This window comes from Gadus morhua, chromosome 4 (genome assembly GCF_902167405.1).
Source record: "Gadus morhua chromosome 4, gadMor3.0, whole genome shotgun sequence".
Taxonomy (NCBI): Eukaryota; Metazoa; Chordata; class Actinopteri; order Gadiformes; family Gadidae; genus Gadus; species Gadus morhua.
The window spans coordinates 27,924,279-27,944,510 of NC_044051.1; the positions used below are offsets into that span (position 1 = coordinate 27,924,279).

Consider the following 20,232-nt stretch of genomic DNA (forward strand, 5'->3'; position numbering starts at 1 on the left):
AGGAGGTTGTTGTCACAACAAATCCTCCATCATGGGGTATGAGAATGCCCAATCAAATAAAAAAATGAATAAGAAAGCTATTTACATGTACAGTGAATGTGTTCTTGGATACAGTATGCTGCTAAATATTGTTTCTGGTGCGATGTGCTTTCTAAAGGTAATTGTCAGACGTGAGAGGCAAATGGTGCAGTTGCGGCACGGGCTGAAGGACATTCGCGTCCTGAAAATGTTAAAAGAACGGCCTGAATCTGGCATCTGCCTTGTTCCCCAGATCTGCAGAGGCAGAGCTGGAGCCAGAGGTAACCTTTCGTGCCTACAGAGTACAGACCATTTACAGGGCTTGCATGGTCGTGTTTTTATAATTCATGTTCTCTTTCAGATGATAATAGAACGAATTGTGTGGCCAGAACCAGACAGTGATGAAGAGGAGGAAATTGATGATTACTGCAGTGTGGTTGCTCACTTGCGGCAGTACATCAGCTTAAGTGAGAAATGTATAGCTGCAGCGCTCTCTCACTCACTCTCAATTATTCACCCACTCTCACTTATTCACACACACACACACACACACACACACACACACACACACACACACACACACACACACACACACACACACACACACACACACACACACACACACACACACAAGCAAAATGTGTTTTTTGTTGTCTGTTCCTTAGTTTCTTCCTCCGAACTGCAGCACCTCATTGAGTTTTGGACGGGTTGGGCGGTGCTGCCGGACAAGCTGTACGTCAGTGTTGACCGGGATGCCACCTACCCGACAGCTTCTACCTGTTTCACCAAATTGAAAATCCCAATAGGATGTGGGTCCTACAGGGATTTTTGTGTTAAGTTGGGGGCAGTTGTGATCACCACTAAGTTTGGCTTTGGGAGGATCTAGGTTTTGGGTCTTGGTTTCTATCATTTTACCTTGTGTCTTACCTTTTTAGTTCAAATTGTTTGTTTTCGCAGTTTGCAATATAATATTATTCCACACTTTCACACATGTTGAGACAATACGACATTCCTCCTTACTATTTGTCCGCCAAAAAGGGTGTTTTAAGCATTGAATTTAGGAAGTGAGTGCAATGAAAAAAAGGTCATTTTTTAATAAAAGCAAAGCTCAATAGGCAGAAGCTAGTTTGTCACAGTATTGTCACTCACTTATATTATGTTGGTTCAGTTCATGTCAATGGAACGGCAGTATGTTTGGATGAGGAAGAATTAAGCATACACTGCATGTAAAGGGGAAGGTAGATTCATATATATTTACAAATTTGTAAATCCTTGGAGAGAACATCATGCTGTTTGAAAAATGTCTTGTGACTGCTCAACAACTGAGCTGCAAACAACATAGCCTCATTCAGTGAAACATTTCGCTGAGGCAATCGTGAGAGCTCCTCAGCAGTCAGGTCACGTGGTAGTTGGATCTCCGGAACGTCGACTCCAGACAGGTCTTCCAGGTCCGGACCATCTACACTGGCACTATAAAGATCGTCAACCTTAGGAAATAATACCAGTATGAGCAATCAGAGCAATAGCCAGAGTAAATTACATGAACAGAATTAGGAGTTGCATGACCTCTGTGGATGTTTGGAAACCCTAATTAAAATGTACAATTTACAATATAATTTACTTATCGTAATATCCTCGTTTTGGGCCAATCTTTATAGCTGAACCTACATCTGGGGGATCAGCAACAGCACGTATGTTGCGTAGCCACAGCTGGTAGCGTGACTAGCTATTTTCAGTCCTCAGGCTGTGGAAATTCCAGGCATCTTGGAAATGCCTGAGATGGCTCTGGACCAATGTCAGGAAAACCCAGTGGAGAGCGAAGAGGTGGATCTCACTGTCTGGATTCAACGTCCGTGATGCTTCCATTTCGTGGAAGAGATCGAGCACTTGTGTGTATACATCTCTCTAAAGTCCCTCAATTCTTAAAAACAGAAAAAGATGTTATGATTAACATAAAATGGCCTCTATGACTATTTAAGGTATGGAGTTGTAAAAGATGAATGAAGACAAAATAGCTTGGTTGGTTGTTGGTACAATTCAACAACCTATTCAACTTACCTTTGATTATGCACACTCCTCCCAGTTATGTGGGAATTGCGGTTGGATCCGCAGTTGTCCAACATGTAATATGCCACCTCAATGTTCTCTCTCCCCTTATCCGACCGGACACAAGATGGCACACCATACTGCCTGACAGCTCCAAGAAAAGCATCCAGCAATGTTGTGGCACGGTTGTTGGTGGCTGCTGACAAGAACACCACTAGGCGGCTGAAGCCATACATCCCACGGTGGATAACAAATCTCCAACTTTTTGTTAAAGGATAAACTATAATTACTACGATTATTTGACATTCATTTACATATCGTATTAATTTGTGATTGCCATCAATATGCCACGTACAGTTGGGCCCAGGAACTGAATATTGCCGCCTATGTGGAGTTCGGTTGGCCAGGGCTCTTTGTTCTGTGCCCTCTGGTTTCACTCTTTTTAAGGATTGGCGTACTCTGTGAACTTCACATAGCACAGAAAATCAAAAATCAAGAACAGACATAAAACAACAGCATCAGTTTGGGTGCTTATAGGTACAAGAGGTAGGTAAACATACTTTGGACCAGATGGCCTCTTCCCTGGAGATGGTATCGCAACATCCGGTAGCCACACAGATGGATCCTGTGGATCTCCAGCACCAGGGCGTCCAGCTGCGTGTCACTCATCTCAGAATACATGGCTGACACACTTAGGAAAGGGATAAAAAAATATCCTTGATGAGTAACTGTTCCACTCTTAAACGTGTTCTTAGTAATTTATGAAGATAAACTTATTTTTAGGACACATCGGCCAGCGAAATATATATTTATATATTATATTAATATTTGACGAGTGTTGCCCGACACTTACCATAGGCCTACTCGCCACACACATAAGCACAGTCATCCGACACCTGTGGTTACAGGTGTAACCTGGTTCTGCACGACCGGGTGCTCAGCCTGATCCAGGTGAGCCAAGCGTCATCTCTCTCCTACGATACTGTAGGATACGTACTGTAATGTTCATGTTTGAAATTCCCTTCAAGATAGATTGGTGCATGCCCCCCACCCCTCGTGCGTGTCGGTGTGTCAGACTACATTCGATCACTCACCTGAGTCCATTTTGTTGCATTTTGCGGTGTACGGTGGTTCTGTGGACACCATACAGGTCCGCAATCTCCTGCCCCTTTAGGCCAAGGGAGAGGTATCCCTCTATTGACTCCAAGGGTATCTCCACGGTGGGTCTCCCGACCCTACGTTTCGCACTCAGTGCCTGTAGGACTTGGGAAATCTTTGTGTTTACCACACTGGCGTCAAAACATACCAGTGAGGATAAGTCATACATCCTATCTCCAAGAACACGCACTCTATCTACTGCATCTGTGTCTTCAACACGATTGTTCTCCACATCATCGGCCAAACTTCGGAGCGCATCAACAATCTCCTCCATTGCTGACACATACGTTACGTTTTGTAAAACGTTTTGCAAAACGTTCGCCTCGCTCCGTGTGTTGCAAAATTCAGATGACATTTCAATCCGCAAAACACGTTTTGCAAAAGATTATGCAAAACGCTTTGCAAAAGATTTTGCGAATTTTTCGCCAAAAAAGGAATTTGCGAGAGAAAATCGGCGACAAGTCAAAGTCAAAACTTGTCGCGCCACCCTTTTACCGTGCACAGGCGAGCGTGTTCACGAGAATCTGTTGCGCGAAAAATTTGCTCGAGTTCAAATATTTGAACTTTGATGCAAATTTCGCGTGATGACGCGAATTCCGCGTGATGACGCATATGACAGCCAATCAGCGTTCAACAGCGTGGCCACTGAGTTACATGTGTAACGTAACAGCCAATCAGCGTTCAACCAAACTCAGTGCAGTGCAGTCCGGGGTGAACTGCAGCATGGAGGAGAAAGTGAATGTTGCCGTTTGCGACTCCCGGAGCTCTATAGATAATATAATAGTATATAATATAATATTTGTATATCTAATATCACGGCCAAAAGCTCTGTGCTCCTCCGGATGGCCGTAGCGCGGGGAGCTCTCATAGGGATTGGGATTTCTTGGGGTTTGTTTGAACTGCAGCTTCATTCACTGCAGTTCAGGTTCTGACCATTCACAAGGTCAAAATGTCTATTGATAGGCATGCAACATCCGGAAACAAGCACAAATTTCTCAAGTGAATTAAGGGCTTTCTTTAAAGCATTTACCTGAAAAATCTTTCAAATTCTGGGGAAATTAAACCTTTGTAGTCAAGGACACTAACGGAAGAAGGATAAATATGACAGAGTTAATTATGAAGAAAAAATGGTTAACGAAGAAGTTCCCCTTAATGCCATAATGTGTCATGTCAGTCAGATTCTTGGAAACGAAGAGATTAACATGATAGTATGGAAAAATAAGGCTAGTTCATATTATATTTTTTTCATATATTTATTTTTAAAAAGCCACCTTTGGGTGCAGTACCACATATTTGGGTTTATGGGTAGTGGGGGTTATTGGTAACCATACCTGACAATCACAAGCATGATCGCTAAAGTCCTTCAATGACATCTGAAGTATTTACGCTGTATGCACATTATGCATAGACCTATCGTCTATAGCCTACACCCATTTATTAGCAATGAGTGTGATAAATATTTTTTAGTTTATTTCTACTTTATAAACGATGGTGAATCAATCTAACAAAGCAAAGGTTAATTATATTAACTATAAACAAAGGTGATTTCCACTGTGGATCCCAGCAATGGCGATGGGGCCCAGCGATGGGGAATTTTATTTCTGGTAGACCTTTATTAACTATGGTGAATCTACAGGGCTCTCAAGTTTTGAACTGAGTTCAGAGTATATTAATATGTGACTGCATACAAATGTGTCCAGACATGGTGACTAATGTATGATAGTATACTATGGCCCTTAACACTAATATTCAGAAACAACACTGCCTCAAAAGGATATTGCCCATAAGCAACACCAGTAGAGGCATATACTTTTCCCTGAACTTTAAACGTTGCAAACGTGCAAAAACTTAATTATATTTTTATCATCATAGGCATGGTCATTATGCCTATGACCAAGTGTTTCTTTCTGTAGATAGAACTTAATCAATCCCCTGTAGTATAAATTTGTTAATGATTGTCCCTATAAAACAATAATGGTAAAAAAAAAAAATACAAAACATGACGGTAACTCTAAAGTCAAACCGTCCAATCTGAAGGCTCTACTTAACCACTCCCCCTACTCACTTCCACCAATGCAAAGCGAACGATAGTTATGTTATTATAACTCTAGTTCTATGATTGTAGGCGTAGCCGTCTAGGCTTCGCCTTATGGGCTTGTCCCGTGCGCGCGCCTGCGCGCGCTGAAAATTCAAACTATGCACCTATCAGCGTGGGCACCGCCCACATTTCCCACGGTATCGTGTCTATATAACGCGGTGTATACCGTCGCTCATCCTCCACGCTTTTCTTTCAGCATTTGGAGGGTACAGCAGGTGGGAAACTAGACGGCTACGCCTACAATCATAGAACTAGAGTTATAATAACATAACTATCGTTCTATTTCATGTAGGCTACGCCGTCTAGGCTTCGCCTTATGGGCTAAGGTGAAGCTGCGAGCGGAGCCCGATCAATGTACTCCTGCTGGACCCCAGTCAAAACGACCTAAGTCACCAGAGCACATTAAGACTCAAAAAGCCAAGGAAGTGTAAAACACAACAGCTTTATAAAAACTAATTCCTCCTAGATCAAGCAAGGCAATGATCAAGGGAGAAAAAAGTGAGTCTGTAAAGACTCCGGCTCTATTCCGTGCTTCATGGAACCCATGAAAAGGAAAAGAAAACCAGAGCAACACGGTTTCCATTAGGTCCGCTACCACCGGGGGCGGAGCTACGGAATTCGGCTCTTCAATAATGGGACTCTCTCGGCCGTTTCTTATTTGAAGAAAACGGCGGGAGTGCCTCACTGGTAAACAAAACCACCAGACAATTGGCGAGCCAATAGAAAACCCCCTAGCCTTGTTTTTCATTTGAAAAAAGGTGGGAGAGTAAGAGACTGGTAATCAAGACCAACTCGCCAGCCGGCGAGAGGAAATCCAACCACGCCGCTTTAAAGAACATGTCTATATTCTTAAGCCGTAAAAGGGGTCCCGGACTCTAGCACAGAGTTGCCGAGTGAGCCCCTGGACATGTCTAACATGTAAAAACGGACAAAGGGGCCGGGGGAAGACCAAGACGCAGCCGCGCAGATGTCTTCCACCGAAACGCCCTTGAGTAGAGCCGTTGAAGCGGCCACGCTCCGTGTGGAGTGAGCTTTAACGCCCAACGGTGGCGCCAAGCCCTGCCGAGAGTAGGCTAGGCAAACACCCTCACATACCCAGCGAGAAAACCGCTGCTTAGAGAGAGCGCGGCCCCTGCTAGCGTCGCTATAACACACAAACAACTGTTGTGTGGAGCGGAACGCTGCCGAGCGATTCACGTACATAGCCAACGCCCGAACCGGGCACAGGAGATGCAACTCCGCCTCCGCCTCACTAGAATGAGGCGGGGGGTGAAAAGCCTTAAGCACAATATCCCTCGACCGAAAAGAAGTATTAATGTTCTTCGGGAGGAACGCAGGATTAGGTCTGAGCAACGCGAAGGAGCTGTCCTCGTTTAGCAACAAGCAACTCGGGCTGACAGACAGAGCGGTTAGCTCACCGGCCCGCTTGGCAGAAACCAAGGCCAACAAGAGCGCCGTCTTGAATGACAGGGCATCCAAAGGGGCCTGGGAGAGAGGCTCGAAAGGATCCCTGGACAATCCGCGCAACACGGTGGGGAGATCCCAGCGTGGTGTAAGCACGCGTGAAACAGGCCTAACCCGTCTAGCCCCACGCAAGAATCTCTTGACCAGTGGATGGCTGAAGATCGGTCCACCATCACAGCCTGCATGGCCAGCCGAAACGGCTGCCGCATAGACCTTCATAGTGGAGAAGGCCAAACCTTTTTCCAATAAGTTTTGCAGAAACGAAAGCACGCTTCCCAACTCGCATTGAGATGGGACAGCGTGGTTCGTCTCACACCAATTAGAGAAGGCGCACCACTTCGCCGCATAGAGGGAAGAAGTAGAAGGCGCACGAGCACTCTGAATAGTGTTGATAACCGTCTCAGGCAAACCTTTGCCCTGCAGGATCAACCTCTCAGGAGCCAAACCAACAGCCGTCCCGAGACATCGGGCGGGTGGTGCACCGTCCCGTGGGCCTGTGAAAGCGCATCCGGCCTGAATGGTACTGGCCAAGGCGCCGACCGCGAGAGCGCGGCAAGCTCTGGAAACCACAGAGCTGCACGGTTCTCCGGGGCCACTAATATCAGGGACAGTCTCTCCTGTCTGACCCGTTCCAGAAGAGGAAGGATCAGCTGGAGCGGGGGAAACGCATACAAGAGAGTCCGCGGCCAAGGTGTGTGTGCCAACGCATCTACCCCCAACGGGGGAAGATCCCGAGGGCTGAGGGAGAACCACCACCTGCAGTGCGTGTTCTCCCGGGACGCGAAGAGGTCCACCTGCGCTGTCCCCGAACCTCTGCCAGATCATTCTGACAATGTCGGGATGTAACCGCCACTCGTCTCGGCGGGGACCGCCTCGAGACATGAGGTCCGCCCCAAAGTTCTGGGCGCCCGCGATATGCAGGGCTCTCAGACTGCGGAGATACTGATGAGCCCAAAGCCAGAGCTCGACCGCCTTTCGGTGGAGAGCAGGGGAGCGGACTCCCCCCTGTCTGTTGATGTACGCCGCCGCCGACACGCTGTCTGTCCTGATCAGAACGTGGCGGCCGCGCACCAGGTGAAAGAAATGCAACAGCACTTTCCTCACAGCGTCGAGCTCCAACACATTTATGTGTGCTGTAGGGGGCGTGCGCCACTCGTCTCCGACCGAGTGAGAGAGGCACGTTCCTCCCCAACCCGTCAACGAGGCGTCCGTGAAGACCACTACGTAGGACGCCACCCTGCCCAGTGGAACACCCTTGAGAAGGGCGGAGGGTCCTTTCCAATATTCCAGGTCTGGCGACACCGAACGGGGGACGAGGAGCACCCTGAGCTTGTGTCGCCTGGGGTCCAACCGTTGGCGAGCAAACCACCGCTGGAGTCTGCGCATAAAAAGCAGACCCAGGGGGACCACGGGGTGGGCAGCTGCCATCAGCCCCAACAGGCGCATGGTGGACAGTGCGGTCACGTTTCTGCGAACGTGAAAACGGGAGAGCGCCGACAGGATGGCGTCTCGCCGAGGAGGCGAAAGCATCGCAGTCATGGTGGCTGAATCTAGGCAAAGCCCCAAGTAGACTGTCTGCCGGCTGGGGAGCGGGGAGCTCTTCTCCCAGTTGATGGCAAAACCCAGGAAGGAGAGATGGTTTATCACCAACATGGTGTCCCTTCTCGCGGTCTCTTCAGAGTTGCTCAGAATAAGCAGATCGTCTAGGTAGAAGAGAATCCTCTTTCCCTGACGTCTGAGCGGTTCCAACGCCGTCTCCACACACTTCGAGAAGGTGCGCGGCGCCAGGGAATAGCCGAACGGCAGACACTGGTACTCGTACGCCATCCCCATAAAGGCAAAGCGGAGAAACTTCCTGTGCGCCTGCCGAACAGGGACGTGGAAGTAAGCATCCTTGAGATCCAGGGATGTGAACCAATCGTCCTCTCTCACACACCGGAACAATGCTCCGACCGTGAGCATTCTGAACTTCCTCGTGGTAACGAATCTGTTGAACACGCGAAGATCCAGAATAGGTCTCATTTCCCCTGACTTCTTGGAAACCAGGAAGTAGCGGGAATAAAAACCTAGGTGAGACTCGTGGGGGGAAACGACAGTGATGGCCCCCTTTACCAAGAGACGTGCCACCTCTGCTGCCAGAGCCGTGCTCGCAGCCGGGTCCCGTAGCGTGGTCTCCACCAACCCCATAAAGGGTGGGGGACGACGCTTGAACTGTATGGGATGGCCCCATCTCAACGTGGTGTCCAACCACGATGGCAGAACGCACCGCTCTTGCCAACACGCATAGCGGTTGGAGAGAGGGCGAGCCGACAGCTGAGGAAGACCGTCCAGGAATAACCCGTATTCCTCTGCCCCTACCGCCTTCACACTGCGTGTGGACCAAGGGGGGCTTCCCACGAAAGGGAGGAGGCTCAGCGAGCGTAGGAGACGTACCACAACTAGCAGTTGTAAAAACAACGAGCTGTCTAGACGTCGCGCTCGTGCCCGCTGAACAGGGAGCGAGCCGTCCGGCCGCAGCACCTGTGCGCATGCGCTGTCCGCAGGCTGTAGCCACAGCGCGCGGACCCATCTCCTCACCTATAATGTGGGGAACCAGGAGACCGTGCAACGAGTCTCTGATCCGTCCACGAGGCTCCAAGGGACGCCGCTTCTTAGAAGCAGGTGAACCAGAGGCCATGTGAACACGCCGTCCGACCGCCACCCTACAGCCACCGGGCTGAGAGGGGGAAAGAGGCAACATGGAGGAGCGCACCACAAGCGTAGGGCGCAGGTGGCCTGGGGAATATCGCTCTTTAGGTACCATGTACTGCCGTTCGGCCGAACGGTCTTTACTCTTTTCTTTAATAGGGAAAGAAAAAGTAGGAGCAAGCGTCCGGAACTTCCCGGTCCGTGGCGCTGCTGCTCTCCCCGTGCGCGGCGGCTGCGGCTGCTGCACCGGGGCTGGAGTCGGAGGCGGCCCCATGGAACGCTGGGACCGGCCTAGACCCCGCTTCCTCTCAGCCTGCTGGCGGGAGGAGCCCGTGAGAATCGTCCCGAACCGGGAACGATCCTCACGGACTGACTGCTGGTGCGCGAGCACCTCGGAGAACCTGGGACCAAATAGGCCATCCGGCGCTAGTGGACCCTGGACGAGGCTGGCCCGCTCTCGTTCCGGCACCGCAGTGTGGGAGAGCCATATGACCCTTTGAATCATGGTAGCCCACGCCATATGCTGGCCGGCCGAAACGGCTATCGGCTGGCATAACTGGAGGATGGCGCTGGAAAAGCGGGAAACCGCCAGCCATCTCGCGGCTTCCTCCGGGCCGTAGGCCTCCCTGTCAGCCGACAAGGAGACCATGGCAGAGGAGAGCAGGGCGATGTTGTTGACCGCCGCCGCGGATTGAGAGGCACAAACGAACACCCTGTCCGTTAGGCCGACAATCTGCTTCTGGAGGCGGTCGGGGGGCAGCGGCTTTTCGTTAAGGAGCCATCCGGCGCCCGGACAGAGAAGCGCTGCCAGGGGAGGCTCCAGACGAGGGATCCCCCTCGCCTGAGCATCGGCCCACCCCTCCACGTTGGTGAAATCCGTGTAGGATCTTACCGGAGCCTTCAGGGTCGAAGGGTCCTCACCGGCAGCAATAAACAAGTGCTGCAAGGGCGGGAACAAGGGGCACTGGGTAACCCGCCGGGAAAAAGATGGGGTGCGAAAGCACTCGCCCTGCATATCGTCAGATACGGGGGCGAGAGGCGGGGCCGGCATGGGAATCCCTTTGATGGCCGCCGCCTCACCCATGATCTCCCGGAAGAGATCGGTCATCCGGCGCGGACCCTCGTGTTGTATGACGGTGGCGGTTGTAACCCGAGAGCGGGAAAAACCGGACGCCGAGTCGCCGTCCAGGGAGGCGTCGATGATGCCATCGTCGACGTCAGGTCCGAATAGGTCGATGGCGTCAGCCATTTCCACCGCAGGGGAAAAGAAGAGATGCCTGGAGAGGATCCCCTCTTCAGGCAGCTCCCGGCAGGCGACACAGGAGACGGGGGCCGCCATAGCAGCCGCGGCGTGGTCGGCGCCGAGGCACCAAAAGCACGCCAAGTGCCCGTCACCCGGTGCCAGGGAGGCGGGACAGGAGGCGCATAGGAGTCCTGAAAAGGACCTAGCTCTAGGAGCGCTCTCAGGTGGCCCTGAAAAGGGCCGTTTGTCCGCGGCCTCGCCCGAGCCGCTGCCACCGGCTTGGGAGATCCGTGTTGAAGTTCTCATCTTCTTAATAGTAGTTCTCAATTTCTCGCTGATAAGCACAAGTGCTGAAAGAAAAGGGAGGATGAGCGACGGTATACACCGCGTTATATAGACACGATACCGTGGGAAATGTGGGCGGTGCCCACGCTGATAGGTGCATAGTTTGAATTTTCAGCGCGCGCAGGCGCGCGCACGGGACAAGCCCATAAGGCGAAGCCTAGACGGCGTAGCCTACATGAAATAGAACAGAACCGAGTAGGGGAGGGCGTAGCCTAACTAGTTTGTGACCGACCCAGAGGAACGCAACGTAAATTAAATGTGAACAGGTATGAGGCTGAAATCCCGGACGATTTTGAAATTCCGCACGGACACTGTCTCAAACAGAGGACATGTCTGGGCAAAAGAGGACGTCTGGTTACCCGTACGGGAAACCCATTTGATTCATACCTGTTCCACTGTTAAATAGCGGCCCGAATTGGTTGGGCGCTATCCTGGTAATTTCTCTTCATGCGAAATTCGAAGTGTGGCGTGTGAGCGTGTGCATGGGTTGAATTGCGAGTGTCTCAGGCCGAATGCTTGAGACTTGAGAGCCCTGAATCTATCTAATACACATACATTTATTTATTAACGATAATCACCATCCAACCATACACTGCGCGATGTAATACAGTCGCATATAAACATTACTATCGATAAGGAATCGCGATAAAGTGACTTTAGCTTAATACAAGTGATTTCCGTCCCAGGCAGCGCGGGTGTTGGGCCTGCGGCTGGAGGGCTGCAGTGAAAACTACACATCCCAGAACTCCCCGCGAAGGAGGCTTGGACCGACGTTCGGGTCCCGTGACCATAGATGGCGATCAGGCAGCGCGCTCACCACGTCTTGTGCAAGGTAATAAACGTTCAGCTCGCTCTCTCTTAACCGTTAAAAAGTTAAACGCCGTTTTACGAACCACAGTTGGATGCCACGCAAACGAGTTTAATGCGAACTATTAAAGCCACTCCTAACAATCCAAGCACGACCTGCTTTGTTGGAAACTCGCATATTCATCCTAGTTTCCCCGCGTGTTGTTTGTTAAACGACATCTAGCCACAACCTAACGTTGCATATTATGAAATACGTTGTCTCATTGCTTGGGTGTAGCCCTTTTTGAGCTTACTCGGCTATCTCTGGGTCTCGTAACTGTCACCGAACAGCCTGGCAGCACTGAGTGTTCCGAACAAAGTGTGTAGCCTACGTTTGAAACGTTCAGTCGTATTCACATGTTGAAGTGAAAACACAACTGTGCTAGGTCTGGCACTGCTGCGTCTGTGTGATGTGATTGACGGTGCCGTGATATACAATGTTATGTTGCATCGTTATGTTGCAAATAAATAAATAAATCTTATCTCAGTCTCCGTTATTGCAACATAACAAATTTACGTTATATATTCATACTGTTTTTCTGTCACAGCTTCACCAAGACCGCCGGCTGCGGGATAACGCTCAGCTGTCGCAGTGCAGGATGGAGCAAAGGTCGACCTCCTCTGTTACACGTAAACAGCAATAGGTAGCCTTTTAACTCTCTGCCACCCTCCCAATCCTTCTGGTACCTCCGACATGGGAGACGTGGCTGCCGATGCACTCAATGATTAGACCTCCCCCGAGCTCCGAAGCGTTCCTATTCCCCTCAAGAATCCCACATGTCATAAGTTCCTCTTCCAGATACCAGGCAACAAGCTTTTCATGCAAAGCCAGCCACCATATGACCCACACGAACTGTCCGATCCAAACAAGCTGACTCATCTGGATCTACATGGGGGTGGACGAGGGTCCCGCAGGTGTGGACAGACCAGTGGAAGAATCTGATCTAAAGGAACCGATGGCAGAGGACCCGGGAGGAGAATGTGGGGATGTCAAGGCAGAGACGGTTGCTATGGTTACCACTGCTGGTTCTGAAGAGCTGACCGGCACCGGGGCGCAGACGGAGACGGCCCCCCGCTCGTGGAAGTGGTCAGTGATCTACCTGTGCATCTACGGCTTCATGTCGGCCATCAAACCCGGAGAGCCGTTCATCACCCCCTACCTCCTCAGCACTGAGAAGAACTTCACCAGGGAGCAGGTCTGTCTGTCTCTGTCTGTCTCTGTGCCTGTCTGTAAGTCTGTCCGTCAGTCTGTCTGTGCGTCTGTGAAATGATTCAAGGACTAGTTGAGGATGTTCCCAATACAGCCTATCTGTTCATTGGTACATCATCTTCACGTTATAAATGTCGCTGTATATGTGACTTTCAGTTCAACTATTTGACAGAGAAGCATAAATTGCCTTGAATGATTTGCCATATTTACCATTTCGTTTATTTGGCTCAATATCCACTCACTAGCCATCAAAGTATTTTTTAAATGGATGAATCACTAGTCAACAAAGGGCCATTACATATTGGTCTGAAATGCTGCTTCCAATTAGTATTTGGGTGGTTTAAAAATAATGGATTGGACTCATGTGCTCATTGTATTCATTATGTTCAACTGAACTACAGAGTAGGCAGGATCTTTTTTTCTTGGACCCAAGGCAGGAAACTAATTTGGCAGCGGATTAACAAACCAGTCACCCTAGCAGCGGGTGACTGGGCAGTTCAAAGTTCACATTCCTGTCAAACGTTGGTCTGATTCTAACGTTAAGACAATGAAGTGGCCTTCGACTTGTTGCAGATTCACTGCATTGTGACAGAAGGTATTGTAACCCATTCATGTTTCACCATACAGAGTAGCTGTGGTAATGTTAATGAACGCAGTGGCAAAAGTCCTATGACTTATGTGTTATGCTGCACTCCATAACAGCTAGCTTACAGAGCAGAAGTGGGTCATTGTGCCTACTGATTTGCCACATGACAGTCGGTTAGTTACATCACATTGTCGGACCCAAAACCCCTCTGTGTCCCATAGTGATAATAGAACCCAAAACATTTATATTTTCTTCATCGTCTTGAATTGCGTCACAAGCAGGGTTTCCGCTCCTGAATCAAGTGGAGAAACAAGTGTGTGATTGTCTGCGTGTGTGGTAGATTTACATTTACATTCAGAGCATTTAGCAGACGCTTTTATCCAAAGTGACTGACAATAAGTATAATTGTCAGAATTAGAAAAAAAAAAGCATATAAAACGTAGTTTTGATATCTTAAATATACTTTAAACACTTTGGACGAATATGTGAATTGAATGCAGAACCTTTGAGTGTTTTAGAATACATTTACAGTCAAAAATGAGTAATGTAAAATTAATAACTAACTCCCAATGTGCTGCGCTCGTGAGCAGTGACTAACACGTGCGTGCTGAGCAGTATGGTCTCACCGTTAGAGTCTACAGTATATCAAATTAACATGGCCTGGGACCTAAAGAAAAACAGGCACAACATGCTCAAACAACGCGTCTTGTGTACATTGGTGAGGTGAGCGCGCAGCTGCCTGAGCGAGCGTGCTTCCATGTTGTACGGTAAAATTCGATCTCCTCTTTTTTACTCAAGCTAAAGTTGTTAGTTAGCAAGGCGAGTAGGAGCGCAATCTGCAGGATACTAAGCGCAATAACATTTAAAAATAAAATCGGTTGTAATCTGCGTCTTTTTGGCCGATGCCGATTATTTTCAAAAAGGCTATAATCAGCCGATTAAATCGGCAGGCCGATAAATCGGTCGGGCCCTAGTCAGAATGCGAGAAACAACATATCGCTGTCGGTACAGTAAGCATGTTCAAGAAACAAGTGCAAAGCACTCGCTAGGTTCACCCATTTACCGTATACAACACAGATAGCTAGGATAAGATGCTACATAACTTTCTTTTAAAATATTATTTTAAAACTTTTTTTTTTTTTTTAAATACCCCATGACGTGACTCTGGGCCCTCCCACCAGGTGACCAACGAGATCAACCCAGTGCTGTCCTACTCCTACATGGTGGTGCTGGTGCCGGTGCTACTGCTGACAGACTTCCTGCGCTACAAGCCGGTGCTGGTGGTGCAGGGCCTCAGCCAGGTGGCCATCTGGCTGCTGCTGCTACTTGGCTCCTCGCTGCCCCACATGCAGCTCATGGAGTTCTTCTACGGCGTGACCATGGCGGCGCGCGTGGCCTACTCCTCCTACATCTTCTCGCTTGTCACGCCCGGCCTGTACCAGCGCGTGGCCAGCTACTCCCGCACCGCCGTGCTGATGGGCGTGTTCTTCAGCTCGGTGCTGGGCCAGCTGTGCATGTCCCTGGGCGACGTGAGCTACACCACGCTGAGCGGCGTCTCGCTAGGATTCGTGTTGCTGGGCCTGCTGCTCTCGCTCTGCCTGCCCTGGCCCAAGCGCTCCATGTTCTTCAACCGCACACACCAGCACCAGCAGCAGCAGCTGCGGGAGCTGGTGGAGGGGGAGGGGGACACCGAAGCCACCAAGGCGGAGCGGGACCTGATGAACCCTGCGGGGGTCAAGGCCCCGGCGTCACCCGCCCTGCCCCCCTGGCGCTGGTGTACCCTGTCCTGGCGGCAGTCTGTGTTTTTGCAGATGCTGGGGGAGGTGCGGGGCGTGGTGAGGGAGCCCAACCTGAGGCTGTGGTGCCTGTGGTGGGTGTTCAACTCCACAGGGTATTACCTGGTGCTGTTCTACGTGCATATCCTGTGGAACAAGGTGTACCCGGCCACGGAGAACAAGCACGTGTACAATGGTGGCGTGGAGGCCGTGTCCGTCCTGCTGGGTGAGAGGGAGCAGAGCACCGCCGCACTGGTTACAGTATTTGTCATCATGGGAATGTGCTTGTTTTGAATTGTACTCTTTGAAATTCAAATTGGAAGTTTCAAGTTGTTTCAAAAACTGATTCAATGTTCACTTATTCAGATACAAAAATTGTACACAAAAAGTTCGTTAATCTTATTCATGTGGTCAGAATATGAATCAGTAAGTACATAAAAATGATAAAAGTAAAATAAGAGTGAAAAAAAATCGAACCGAAGCAGCATTGTATTCCAAGGACAGGCCTAATTAATATTGAATGAACGCAACCAAACTGATTTCTGTCCTCAGTCTGAGAGCGTGGTCTGTCCCTCATGTGATCATAGAAAACCACACTGTTGGATGAGGGGTGGATGTTTGTTTCTACAAAGTTACAGTCTGATGTTCTGCGGTATTGTTTTTCAAGACTAACCTTGGTCTTACGAGGTAACGCCTGCAACAGGCTGCTCCAAATCAGTTATTGGCAAAAGAGAGGGCGGGACTTCCAATCCACATCTGTTTCTGTTCCATGTACCGGGAATGCCTCGCCTTAGGGACGGCAGGTTGGTCTTTGGTGTTTGACTCCAAGCCGAAAGGTTCTAGGCTCAAACCCCAACATCCGCTGCCTACCTGTAATCCCCCATGAGCAATGCCCCCTAAACCCCACCTGCTCATTAAAGACAAAATAATACGAAAACCTCTATGAAATTTACATATGAAATGACATTAATCAAAATCGTAATGGTAAATCATAACATTTTCAAAGCTTCAAGCCACTCACTGGTTGACCTTCCTGTGGGTTTTGTCATCCAGGTGCGATCACTTCCTTCCTGGCTGGTCTGGTGAAGATACGCTGGAACTTGTGGTCGGAGCTGCTGATCGGGGTGATCACCGCCCTGCAGGCGGGCCTCCTGCTCCTAATGGGCCTCACCGACAACATCTGGGTCTGCTACGTGGCCTACGCCCTCTTCAGGGGCTTCTACCAGTTCCTGGTGCCCATCGCCATGTGAGTCTTTGGCTTGGTAGCTGTTGGGGGTCATCGCCACCTTGCAGCCATCTTGGCTCTAAACGCTAATTAGTAAAGCTTTAGCGTTTTTGAAATTCTAGATATGTTTTTTGAGTACCATTATTTGATTATACCAAAATACTATTAGTTATTATTATTCTAACACCAAAAACCCTCCCTCAGGCATGGCTAGAAGCGCGATAGGTGACAAGTAGGCAAACATGAAACTAATGAGCAGGTCATCCTAACAACACGGTGTTGTGGTCTTGCGGTAGTTTCCAGATCGCCTCGTCCCTCACTAAGGAGTTGTGCGCGTTGGTGTTCGGGATCAACACCTTCCTGGGGACCATCGTGAAGACCATCATCACCCTCATCGTGGCCGACAAGAGGGGCCTGGGACTAGATGTCCACGACCAGGTAAGGCGGTCACTGGACCCTCCTTCAGGTGGAGTCGGTGTATGGGCCTCTAGGTCCTTTGACGTTGTAGGCGGTCGTTCGTTTTCATGCGTGATTAAAATAGTAACAAGCCAAGGAGCGGCATGGGACTGGACACTTACGAGGCCATTTCCATTGTTTGATCCTAGCAACAATCATTTCTAACGCACCATGGCCATTTTGGGATGGATGTAGCCCAAGAATAAATCAGTTTAACCAATTAAAATCTATCTTTGTCATACAGTAGTCGCCATAGTCTCTGTACATGTTGTAGTGAAATGCGGAGATTATCCCATTCTACGATTCTCAACACCCAGTCCTCCTTACTGCATCCATAGTGGTGAACTACAGTCAGACCTATAATTATCGCTTTGTGTTATATGCGTTGATCAATCGTATAATATAATATGTATAGGTTTATTATTAATTAGGGGTGTGACGAGCCATGGCTGTTTTGATTAAACTCGACGATATTACCCGTCAAGTTAAAAATCAGTCTCGCGAGATTAAACTCGACGATATTTCCCGTCGAGATTTGTGAGCTATCCAAACTTCTATTTGTGGCCTGTGGGGGTAGTAATGCGCCTTTGCTACGTCTAGACTGCCAGAACCTAACGAAGGAGAAGAAGAAGAGGAGGAGGAGGAGAAGGAGGGGAAGCGGGGGAAGCAGCAAAAGTAGCCATAGGCAGCCAGAATGACGTCGTAAAATACCCGTATTACCTTCGTAGATTTCCCCGCCACTTTTAAATAATTTGTTTGACAGCATTTTGGGTACCCGGCGGAAATGAAGAATGGCAGTAGAGTGACTGATAAGACACGGACAATACCAAGTTGTCAGTGACGTACTTGGTCAGACTCTGTTTGCACTATTTGCACTCTGTATTGACGGAGTAGAACTTTGATTTGGTTTTTCACATAATATTGTTTGCACTTCAATTATTTAATTTAATTTATTTTACTTTAGCTTTTATAAATTTTAGTTTCAATTTCATGCATGTAAAGAGTTATAATAAAACATTTCAAAATGCATGTGCAACTCAGTTAAGTAAAATTCTGTTGGTCCAGTCATATATTTTGTCATTGTAGTTTTCTTAAAATTTCGTCTCGTCTCGTTCTCGTGAACCCAATATCGTGTCTCGTCTCGTTCTCGTGAACCCAATATCGTGTCTCGTCTCGTCTCGTGAGCTGAGTGTATCGTCACACCCCTAGTTATAAATCGACTAAACCGTTATTGTATGTTAATGCTGTTCCATCGTTTAAGCTGCAACTGTACTTCAGAGGGTTAAACGCTGACCTTGTCTAAACATTTGTATTTGTATTTCCGCCCCCCCACAGTTCCTTGTCTACTTCTTTTACTTTGCACTCCTCACCGTCATCTACATGGTCTGCGCCGCCGTGGTTATCACCCGTCACTATAGGCGCCAGTCGGGGGGTGGGGCCAGCGCCCTAGCCATGCCCAGCGAGCTGAGCCCAACAGCGGCGGTGGAATCTCAATCTGATGTAGAGCCTCATTCAAACGGCAAGCCTGCATCTACATAACGACCACCTGGACACAGGACACCTGGGCTTCTCGCTAAGCTCTAAAAGGGTGACTGTAGGGTAGGCGTCGCACAATACAAGCAGAACTACTCCACACCATCGCTTTTGACGAAGGTACTCTCAGCCCCTAACCCCATTCCGTATGGTGCCCAGGTGGAGCTCCCAGCACCTTCAATCAGAGATGTCCCTGCACCTCTTGTGGCCTCCCCATATCGTCGTTAAACTTGTCCTTTGAAACCCCCCAAACAGATCTGAAGATGTGACTACGAGTGTTTCCTATGTGCCTTGTCTCGCCCCCCGCGGTACCGGGTGTGCGGCCTACTTTAAGTGAGAATGGGTTGGAACTTGCCTTGGACAGTGGGACCAGCTACAGGAATCTACTGTATTGTTCAGTTCAACTCTAAATCGTTTTGTTTGTCGTGTTGTAAAAAACTGTAAAAAAAACTCTAGCGATTCTTTTAATAGGTTAATGATTTATTCATTTTGAAACTGAATGAGCTAACTGATGCCAAGTACTCTAGTATGTTGTAAGAAATCTTCCTCATGAAATGGTCGTAGTGGGCCCCGGTTTGTTATTTTCGTGAAGATTGCACTGGAGATTTAGAGTAGCTCCCAGAATGATTGTCCGTCTCCATATGCTGTAGCTGTCCGAACTCTGGCAGTCGGCGAATCAGCCCCGTGTTGGGACAAGGGGCCATGATTGCAATGCTATCGCCATTAACATTGCTTTAATGGAAAAATCTGTGTGATTTGAAACATTCTTTATTATGTTTTTTTATATTCATTTAGGAAGTACGATGCAGAAGTCTTATACTAATTAGTACTGTTTTACACTAGGTCAATTTACCACAGTGTATATAGGAATATATATTTGATATACTTATCCTGACCATGACCGAATAACCAGGAAAGCTTGAGCGAAGTAAGAGTCTAAGGATGTTATAATGACTGTGCATTATTTAGTTTACTGGTACTGAAGACATTACACACATATTTACAGGTCAATGGCTCCAGGAGTTTATTAATCATGCATTTCACTCTGGTCTAATGGAGTGGCGAGTGTCCATTGGCAAAGATTATGATTTGGGACAAAATTGGTCGGTAATGTATGAAGTGCAGTTTGTGTAGGAATGGTGTTGCCTTGGGTCGCCTTATATTCCCTGATGCCGTGTCAATAGTGTGCATGAAAAAAATATAATTGCCTTTTTTCCAATAGTTTTTTACACAAACTGCATTTATTCGTGGGTAAATTGAGTCGGACGAGCACTGTTTAGTAGAGCTTGTTACAAACCATGTTGTGTTTCTTTGATTTTAAGAATTGGTTTGTAGGTTTGCTGAACACTGAAGAACATGAATGTGAACCCCTTACTTTTAAGCAGTTAAGTCGATAAAGGTGAACCCTGTTGACATGCTGTAAAAGGAATAGGAGAATACTTGACTATCTCAATTTTGATCATTTGTTAATTTTGTACTTGAATATTAAATGTTTTTGGCGAAGAGATTCTTTGATTCTTTGTTTTCAATGACTGTTATTT

General features: G+C 48.4%; 1 protein-coding gene and 1 long non-coding RNA gene across 3 annotated transcripts; one reads left to right on the plus strand and one right to left on the minus strand.

Annotated features, from left to right (window-relative positions):
* Positions 1-1,087: 1,087 nt before the first annotated feature.
* Positions 1,088-3,900, minus strand: LOC115541338 (uncharacterized). Of its 2 annotated transcripts, none has more exons than XR_003976338.1 (7): positions 3,159-3,900; positions 2,918-3,046; positions 2,625-2,755; positions 2,420-2,530; positions 2,077-2,325; positions 1,687-1,939; positions 1,088-1,505 (listed from the first exon to the last, which is right to left on the minus strand). It is a non-coding gene; the product is annotated as an uncharacterized LOC115541338 (long non-coding RNA). The 2 variants fall into 2 exon arrangements; XR_003976337.1 differs by having other exon boundaries at positions 1,640-1,939.
* A 7,869-nt stretch (positions 3,901-11,769) lies between these two features.
* On the plus strand, positions 11,770-20,198 carry slc19a1 (solute carrier family 19 member 1). Its single transcript, XM_030353307.1, has 6 exons — positions 11,770-11,892; positions 12,455-13,102; positions 14,884-15,703; positions 16,531-16,723; positions 16,999-17,140; positions 18,494-20,198. The coding sequence occupies exons 2-6, from the start codon at positions 12,797-12,799 to the stop codon at positions 18,695-18,697; spliced, it is 1,665 nt and encodes a 554-aa protein (XP_030209167.1). The 5' UTR covers positions 11,770-11,892; positions 12,455-12,796; the 3' UTR covers positions 18,698-20,198.
* The last annotated feature ends 34 nt before the right edge of the window (positions 20,199-20,232 follow it).

Coding starts and splice junctions, on each gene's coding strand:
- slc19a1 (XM_030353307.1), top strand. CDS start 12,797: ATGGGGGTGGACGAGGGTCCCGCAGGTGTGGACAGACCAGTGGAAGAA. Junction 15,704..16,530: donor GGCCGTGTCCGTCCTGCTGG/GTGAGAGGGAGC, acceptor TTTGTCATCCAG/GTGCGATCACTTCCTTCCTG. Junction 16,724..16,998: donor TTCCTGGTGCCCATCGCCAT/GTGAGTCTTTGG, acceptor GTCTTGCGGTAG/TTTCCAGATCGCCTCGTCCC.